This window comes from Protomyctophum parallelum (assembly GCF_964188405.1).
Source record: "Protomyctophum parallelum genome assembly, chromosome: 20".
Lineage (NCBI taxonomy): Eukaryota > Metazoa > Chordata > Actinopteri > Myctophiformes > Myctophidae > Protomyctophum > Protomyctophum parallelum.
In genome coordinates, this window is record NC_139718.1 from 31,314,816 (window position 1) to 31,324,860 (window position 10,045).

The window sequence follows — 10,045 nt, forward strand, 5'->3', positions numbered from 1 at the left end:
AATAGATTTTAAACTTACTTTGGCATAGACTTGGTGGCATTTTGACGAGCGGTGCTGTTATCCTGTGTAATGTAGTATTACAAGAACATAGAAATTCAAACAGCTGTAAACTGCACGCGCTGAGCTTCAGCTCAAAACAAACATAAATCAAGACAGTAGTTAAGCAACTAGTGGGGCTTTTTCTCCTCTTGCAAGACTGGGCTATTTGCTGTGGCTATTTGTAATGGAGGGTTACAATTACAGAAATTCTCGCAGAGAGTTTCTAGCAGAAATACACCCAGAGATGGCCTTATATCTAAGACCCCAACCAATTTGGAGCAGCATGTACAGTACCCCTGATGCCCCAGAGCCTTTCTCCTTTGTCTCCCATATAGAGTCGGTTATGAAATATTACAGCCTGAAATCCAATATTACAATAACATAGAATAAGTCATATTCAAAACCCGGACATCCGCGTAGGACGGTGAGCAGAATGGTCGCATGAGTTGTGAGCATTAAACTCAAAGAAAAAACAATAAGGAGCAGAAGTTCTAAGAAGAAAGAGTAATAAAAACCTGGACAAACGAGGTAACAAATGCTACGAACACCTGAAGCTAACGAGCTCAGCATAGCATCACTTAAATCTGGTTCAATCTGATGGCATCAGCAAGCAATGTCGAGCATTACGCAACAAAATGACGACTGACCTGAAAAACGTCAAAACCACAAGCCAGCAGTGAGTGAGGTGGCATTGTGTGGTGCCATTCTCCCATGTGAGATTTGGACTTTGAAGAGTTAAATGTAATGAGATACTGGAGCTATTAACAGCTTAGAGAGATCTCCAACATCTGCTCCCAGCAGAGCAGTACCAGTTGTCCACCTCCCTCTGTCCCCACTCTCCCCTCTGTTCCTACGTGCTCACACTTACACTCACACACACACACACACACACACACACACACACACACACACACACACACACACACACACACACATGAAATGCACATACATACAAATACCACACACAGGCTCACATATAAATACGCGTACGCACAGAGAAACAGGTATCCACATAGGACATGTAACATACACACAGACTATATATACACAGTACATATACACATACACATATTCACATAGCACACACACACCAGACACATACCACACATACACACACATGTCATGCAATATACAGTACACACACAAAGACGCTCAAACACACATTACCCATGCAATTGCATACTCATGCACACATAACCCTGAGAGGCGTGCACACACACGCGCGCACACACACACACACACGCACCTGTCACCAGCACTCCAAAGAGTCCAAACACAGCAAGCTGGACTGGAGTGTCTCCATGACAGTAGCCTTTAGCGTTCTTAGTATGCATGAAGATGGACCACTGATAAAGCTTTTCTGTGCTGCGTCACAGACAAATTAAACCTAAATTGACTTGTCAAAGCTTTTAGCTGTTTATGCCTCTGCTCATCAGTTAGCCTTATCTCTTTTTCACAAACCACCATGTGGAAAAGTGACTCACCGATGACTAGCCTACCAATTATGTGCATAGAGATGTTTTGGTCTAAATTGAGGCTTTATTAGCTTGGTCTGCATTCATACTAGTAACTAGCAACAAAAGCTACATTGCTGCAGTGTCACTGTTGAAGTGTTGCCCAAGCCAGAACGCGTAAATTAAAACGGGTAGGGTTAATTGGCACATGGAACTGGCTAGGGACAAGAATGAGTTTCTCTTCCATTTATAGAACAGAGCAGGAATTGTAGGGAAAGATATGTAGAGTGGAAATGGTGAAACCAAAACATACGTTTGATTGACGCTTCACTGCGTCATTGGAGCGCTGAAAAAAAGTTGAACCCATCTCAATTTTTTTTTTTTTAACTTTTTGGGCCCGTCACGCAAGGGTCGGGCATCAGAAGCTTCATGTTGCTTTGTCGCTGCTAGTGTGATCGCAGAATTAGTTGTCTTTATCATGTAGCGATTACTTTTTCTAAGCACTTAAAAAATGCACAGTCGAAGGAAGAGATTACAAACTTAACAGCTGACATGTCTTTTTCTTTTTTTCTTTTTTACACACTGTGATAGTTGTCTCAAGAACATACGTTCTGCAATGCTAAACTAAATGGATATGTATTTTCCTGTTCAGTATAGCACAAGTCAGGATATTCATACTAGGCTGGGACAACTTATTGTTTCCATTCGTCACAAAGTCTCTTACATTTAATAGACTTGGGTTTTGTACTTTGTGCCTCGTCTATGTATGTACCGTACCCTGAAAATTATTACTACAAATTGTCACAAATAGAGAGAAATTGCACTTGGACATGAAAATAACTCCTGCCCTGATAGAGATGTTTGGCAGTGATCAATCTCTTATTAAGTTGTTGCTCCCCGCATTATTCACCCCCACATGATTACTGCCACCTGCCCACCCCTCATCCATTTCAAATGTCCCCATTAGCCAATCACCATGTAGCCCCTGTTGGCCTTGGCAGAGGTGAAGAAAGAGGTGACCTTCTATAGACCTAGACTTCTATGTGTTGAACAGAATGGGGGTGGGTGTGCTCGTTTTGGCCTATGACACTCTGGCCCCTTGGTCCAGGGTCGGTCAGGGTCAGCCGCTGCAGCCAACCCCCACCCTCCGTCCCCCCGCAGATAATGGTGATGTTAACAAGTGGTTTAATCTTGTATTGAGTAAGTTGTATTAGGTAGTGTTCATCTAAAGGCACTGTAAAGAATTCTCAATGATCCACCCACACTTCAAGGTAATGTCAGTAAAACTCCTGAAAATGAAAAAAAAGAAAATGTAATAATCATGCTAAGCAAAGGAAACACAATAATACCAGTAAGACGCCCAACATATTATGGAATTAATTCTGTACGGGCTATAAATGGAGCGTGCCTTGAGTGTACACGATTTGATGAGGTCAGATCAACATATGGAATGTCAAACAGGTCAGCTCCATATATGGAGATCTAAGGGTTTGAGGTCAGATGTAGAGTTGGTGGCCCGGCTCCATATATGCAGATCGAGGTGATGATCCATACTTCTCCATGTCTTCACATGTGGAGACGGCCATATATGGAGCGTGTCACGAGGCGTGATGTCACAAGGCGTGATGGACTGACGACCATATATGGAGGCGGCCATATATGGAGCGCGTCACGAGGCGTGACATCACGACTCACGAGGCATGATGTTCTGGCAACCTGACGCAAGTTCTCATAGTAAACCGCAACCTACAGTCGCGACAATTATAAAATGACTCGTCAAGATGGATCCACTATGACATGAACTAGCTTGTGTGTGCGCGTGTGTGTGTGTGTGTGTGTGCGTGTCTGTCTGCCTGCGGTCATGAGTTTGTGCTATACCCAATCTTGTGTCACAGCCTCCTGTTGGCCCATCACACAACCCTTCCCCCATCTCCGCTATGAGACGGCTGTGATGAGTTCATCTAGTGGGGTTAGAGAGGGGAGGGACCGTCCGGTGCCCTGACAGGCTGACAATGGCCTCCTAAAGTCTCTATTCCTCCAGCAGAGCCCCGGAGGTGCAGGACCCTCCCCTCCTGTCTCCCGTCTCCTGCAGGCGTTCATATTGAAGAGTGCCGTTGACTGACGAGATCATTTTTAGGTTGACAGCCGTAGTTAATTTCAGATGAATGGATGTGACGGAGTGTCGTCTTTAGAGGTTTGACGTGTGAGAAGATGATCTTGTCACTTATCTGAGGAACCTGTGTGTGTGTGTGTGTGTGTGTGTGTGTGTGTGTGTGTGTGTGTGTGTGTGTGTGTGTGTGTGTGTGTGTGTGTGTGTGTGTGTGTGTGTGTGTGTGTGTGTGTGTGTGTGTGTGTGTGAGAGACTTTGTTACATCTGACAAGATGATTTCATTCTATTCTTCTCAGTAAAAGGTGCGAGACCCCTGAGCTATATGCTATTACTTCATGCTATTAATAGAGGTCCTCCGATCGATCGGCCAATTTTCACTTAAAATGACTCGATCTGCAATTTACCCGATCTGGAGAAACCGATCTTTTATACCTTTAAGTGGTATAAAAGTAAATCAGATATATAGTATAATATCGTTTTGCATCTTTGTTCATCAATTTTGGAAATATTCACATTTCCCCCTTAAACACAATATCGGTATTGGTATTGGCTGATCGTGAGAAAAAACAATCGTTGATCAGGATCTGTCCTTGATCGGAGCACCACTAATGCTAAAATGCATAGGGGGTATTTACATAGTAAAGGGGGTACTACATAGTATAGGGGGTATTTACATAGTGTTGCAGTCTTTTGGGAGTATGTTTGTTCACATGCATGAACAGATTGATGTACTATACCTGACTGCCTGGCTGAGTGACTGATGTGTGCAGATCAGTGCGGTAGAGAATGTGTACCTGTAGTCTAGCCATTTAGTTAAATTGCTCAGAAGTGTGGAAAGTACATGTGAAGCAGAACATTAACACTCATTGGAAAGAAACTCCTTTGTATTTGACTGAATAGGCCAAAGAATAAGATGTTCCCTCAGGTCAGTCCTGTTCAGTCATGCTATTTTTTTAATGAAGAAAATAAATTGAAAATGCATAACAGTTCACTTGTTTCTATGCAATAGCTCATAAAAGGATCATCATTAGTTTCTTGCTTTGTTCAAAAGACCTTTTGTTGTTGAGTCTTATCGGTGTAAGGAAGATCACTGCTCTACACTAGCTTACATGCAGATAATGTAGGTTGAAACAATCAGAACATTGGACAATTTGAAATACCAAAGCAACCATGCCAATATAGAAGAGACGGAAGGGATACATTTTACCAGTACCATGCACTGAACTTAAACTACAATTCATCTTCACAAATTCTGTCACACCACAGACACTGGATGATGTTTTGAAACTCAGTTCTAACCCCTTAGGTCCCACAATACGTCTAATTAAAATGAATTGAGACGATGCACATTGGATGAATAGTATAATTGCTAATTTGTAAAGGAAAAGAGAAAAACAAAGAAGCAAACAGGGATGTGGGAGACGTCTCGGACATCAACGTCGGGCCATGGAGCCTCTTCCATTATTGAGCGGCAGAGCCTAAAGGTCAGAGTTCAACTCTCTATTGAGCCATCAGCGGGAGAAGGAGAGGGATGGGCGTGTCGCAGGCCTATTGAGCCCTCTGAATCCTTGACAGTCAGAGCCAGCGCTGTTGTGTGTTGGTGCCATATGGCGGAAAGGGGTTTTATTGTGGACATGCTAAACTCTGGCGGCAAAAGTGAGACAAAAGTTGACAATGTAATTATTGTTTTCTCCCGTCCACGGGCCTGCTGGTTTGAACGTTCGGTTGATCAGCAAGTTTGAGCTTGGAAGGTAGTGTTTCTAATCTTCAAAAGCAAACCTCTTAAAACTGTTACTTTTTAAGATTTTAAGCTCCTTTTTTTTGTGCTGATTTAAACCACAGCGCCAATTGTGAGCCTCCATAGAGCGGATACCTTGCCAGATTATTTCTGGATCTTATTAATTTTAGAAGTAGCACAGTCGTAACTTTCCTCCCCAGTGTCTAACGTAAATAGACTGTGGCTATCAAAAGACTCAACCTCCCATGTCTTTAATTTCCTATGCATTTCAGCCTGTCATGTTTTTCCTGTGAACAATCGTACCCCAGGTTTTATGTCATCACTTTCTCTGTTGACACAATTGGCCTGCAAAGCCAAAGTGGGAAATGACAGACTAAACAACAAACTTCGTGTAGCAGTTGCTTTAATGGTCAGCCCACAGGGCCTTTTTTATATCAGCTTCTTCTTTCTCTCTTTCTCCCTCCTTACCTCGTTCCCTCCCTCTGTTCCTCTCTCTCTCTCTCTCTCTCTCTCTCTCTCTCTCTCTCTCTCTCTCTCTCTCTCTCTGCGGGTCAAATTAGATGGTAGCAGCGATCCAAGCCACTGGGCCGCTCTGACATTAGTCATAAATTCTGGTAACTGGCCCCGTCGGTTCTGACAGGGCTATTTTGCGAGGTGAAGACTGAGGCCTGGGACCATAAAGGGAGCAGCAAGGCTTCCTGTGTTTCTGTGCGACTATACTGTGGTATACTCCTACACGCTGCTGGAAAAAAAGGGTCTATGTTAACAAATTCTGCACTCTAGTAATATGTTTATTATAATAAACTTATTTTGTCATGGAGATACACATGGCTCCCTGTGTTTGTTTTGTAACACCTACACGCTGCAAAACGGTCAAGGTTAGCAAGTTATGCAGAATAGTGTGGAAAGGTTTAAAAGTTGAATGGTGTTTTTGAGGGATGATCAAGTTGATATATTACAATTGTAAAATGTTCTTGGGTCAGGGTCAGTTTAACACAATTCTTATTGTAGTTTAGAACTTCATTGACGTTTCTTAAATCTTAAAGGAATGCCTGGTGCAGTCGATTCGACTCTGGAATTGGCCTCGGTTACAATTTCACCAGAGCCTTTGTGTGCTTAACTCTGAGAGTGTCCCGACTCCAAATCAACCCATAAAGGTCCATTTGGTTACATTTATTTTGGACACACTCAGAGTTATAAATGGATAAAGTAACAACTGAAGATATTTGACCCTCTTCCCCCACTAACACTAAACACAGCTTTAAACGACGCATTCACCCCAGACATTTCTAGCAGCGTAAATCTCCTCCTGGACATTCCCATGGCTAGTGGTCCTTCATGGAGCTCCAGCGGCCAAAAGCCTTAAAACCTTTAAAGCCTGGTATAAGCTCCTTAATAATTTAATTCTGTTTGGAATCTGGCGTGATTGGACTGGATGGGATTATCACATTCAACCACTAATGCTGTGGGTTCAGCCGGGGTTAGTCGGTGCAACGTGGCCATGAAGGCAAGTGGCATGGCCACAAAAAAGAAGACTTTACAATAAAATGTAACTCTACAAAAGGATAAATGAACACTTGAGGATTTTACTATGTAGACAATCTGACAGATGAGACCCATTTAAAAGCTGATGCATGAAGCTTAACCAGCAATATAAGCGTCTAATGGTAAATGGTGCATTTACTGTATATAGCGCTTGTATCCAAAGTGCTTTACATAGATTGTGCATTACATTCACCCATTCACACACACACATTCATACACCGATGGTGGAGCGTACCTGCCATCCAAGGCACTGACATCGCACATCGGGAGCAATTGGGGGTTCAGAGTCCTGCTCAAGGACACTTCGACACTAACTCTAGGGGAGCCCAGGATCGAACTGTTCCCATTCATCCAGGAACTGATATTGTACACTGATATTGTACATGTCATTGCAGCTGGTGCGTTTACCTGCTTAAAACCATATATATTCTTTTGACGATCCTTGACCTGTCAACGTAATATTCGTAGCGGCATCATTAAATCTCAACTGTTACATAAATCTCTGTTAAGCTCATCCATAAACTAGCACAACCCTCACTCACCCAATTTACAATTTATGCAATTTACAATTTAGACGCTCTGATCCATATTGAGTGACTTACAATAAACAAAGTAATATTCACATGAGGGAGAACAGTGTGAAGCCCCAAGATAAACAATGAACATAGCATGTCTAAACAACATGGTATTTAAATAACATTATGTGCATTGAAACTGTAGGGTGCCATGTTGTAAACAATGAACCTAGCATCTCTCTAAAATGAAACTATAGTTTAGTTTCGACTCTTGTGTGAGTCAAAACTAAGCTGAGCTCTTGTACTTTATGACATTTACATTTAAATGTACAGTATACAGTACATAATACCAAGTGGTAACAGACTTTATTATAATTCATAATAATTTCACCAGATACTAGTGAAGAGTGGTAGTTTTCAGTTTTTACATGAAAACTTGCCAGATGATGAAAGCTAAACGAAATACTTTTCTGAAGCGGTAAGGTCTTTTTTCTATATTGGTGGTTGTTTGACTTTCGCTAATCACAGCCTTCATAGTTCAGTCAGGTTTTTTTCCTCCTCAGCACCACGTCTTTTGGATTCTGTTCCCTCACAGCACTTAACCACAGCACAAGGCATCACTCATCTGCTCATGAGAGCAGCCATTGACTTCAGTTTGACTCTGTGTGCGGGGGGTTACTGAGGGAGAGCGACAGAGAGGGAGAGAGGGAGAGAGAGACGGGGGTAGACTGGGTGGAGCCAGGCGGTTACGAACACACACACACACACACACACACACTCACAAAAACTCATTTGCCAGCTCTGAGCGGCCTGGTCTGTGTTACCATGCAACAGCAGAAAAAGCACACACAGGCATAATATTTACCCTGTTACACTATTTTCCACACATGCCTCCAAGTAGAGGGAGAGTTACAGAGAGTAAGACAGAGAGAGAGAGAGAGAAATAGGGGAGGGGGCAGAGCGTGCACGTTCGTCTTTCCCCACAATGACATACATTATATGAATGACTGGTCATTGATCTGAAACACGCAGGGTTAAACGTTTGTGAAAAGACTTTGTGACACATACATGTACGCACGCGCACACACACACGCACCTCTTAGTCGGCACATTTTCCTACGCAGGTGATGTTAAGTGTTCCACCAACACCGAAATGCCTTGCTGACATCAACTGCCCCCCCCCCCCCCTCTCTCTCTCTTTAGCGAAGGCTGACCTTTCTCTGCAGAGTTCAGCTGCGTAGAGATAGCTCGTCTCACCACAGCAGGTAGTACGTACGGCGGCAGGCGGTGGGTTTTGTGTTTCCACTTAACTGCTGAGATGTTCTCCGCCCTCGGCCCGTGGAGACTCAGGTGTCTGGTGATGCGTGGCCAAGGGCTCTATCCACAAGTGATGCCGTCATGTCGGTATTTGTCTGCCGTTGACACATCATGGCAACTCGCACATGGTTGATATTTTTACCGTGAGAAGTGAAGCCCTCTCTTGTTACTTGGATTTGGGTCGATGGGCCTAAAAGAACCCAAAAGGGTCCATTTTGGTTCCGTTTGTGCGGAGTTGGAAATGAATGAATGAACGCTAAGGATTTTATAGTGCATCTAGCCAGGGCAGAGAAAACACTTTTGAGGAAGAGTATGTATTCATAACCAACTTTTTGGGTCAGATTCTTTTGGGTCTTGTTTTATTTATAGACTAATTGATTGTCCTGATGTTGAGTTTGTCGTGTTCTGTTTTCAATGTGGGTTATTCATTCACTGAAGCAAATTGGTAACAGTAATCTAATTCTGTCTCTCTCCCCCTTCCCTCTCTTTTTTCCTTCTCCTTCCCTCATCTTTCTCTCTCACTCAACTCCTCTGTTCTCCTCTTTACTCTCCCTCCTCCTGCTTCTCTCTCTCTCTCTCTCCTCCCCTGCTTCCTTCTCTCTCCCTATGCGTTCCTCGTTCCTACCTCCCTTTCTCCCCCAGTTGAGACACCAGCAGTGGAGTCTTGTGATGGAGAGTGCTGTTCCTTCAGACAGGGGGAATTACACGTGTGTGGTGCAGAACAAGTACGGGACCATCACCCACACCTACCAGCTGGATGTTCTGGGTAAGGACCATGATATAGTAAACACACAACACAGCAGTAAGTTCAGCGTGACGGAACAGACGTTACCAGATATTTACAATCGATGAAGCAGGAATGGTCAAACATGGATGCACGGGCACATTATGCGTTTAATTGTCAAGTGGAGTGGGTGATTTTTGCCAACGATCTTTCCAAAGATTAGATCTTAATATTGGATGTTATGCCAGAAGGCAAGTTAGTGATCTTGCTGCTTACTTTGCCAGGAATACAGTATCATCTAGTATCTACAGTACTTGACACTACAGTTTCAACTTGCAAGTAGTTTTTGTGACTATATATTCTTGGCAGGGAGGTAGTATAAGTATAATATATTTTTTCAAATGTTCTGTTACATTGCATTAACCCACATAACTACAGTACATGACCATACGCTAATATATGCTACCCCTCCCCCTGTTTCCTTCCCCCAATCCGCTCTCTCCTCCAATCAGAGCGCTCCCCTCACAGGCCCATCCTCCAGGCCGGCCTGCCGGCCAATCAGACGGTGGTATTGGGCAGCGACGTGGAGTTCCACTGTAAGGT

General features: G+C 43.4%; 1 protein-coding gene across 5 annotated transcripts in view; it reads left to right on the forward strand.

The window, feature by feature from the left end:
• Positions 1-10,045, forward strand: part of fgfr3 (fibroblast growth factor receptor 3) — a 75,486-nt gene that overhangs the window by 41,659 nt on the left and 23,782 nt on the right. For all 5 annotated transcript variants that reach the window (XM_083792008.1, XM_083792011.1, XM_083792009.1 and 2 more), the window contains exons 6-7: positions 9,361-9,484; positions 9,955-10,045. The exon at positions 9,955-10,045 is cut by the window's right edge and continues 100 nt beyond it. In XM_083792008.1, the coding sequence (XP_083648134.1) occupies positions 9,361-9,484; positions 9,955-10,045 (215 nt within the window). The remainder of the gene's footprint in view (positions 1-9,360; positions 9,485-9,954) is intronic.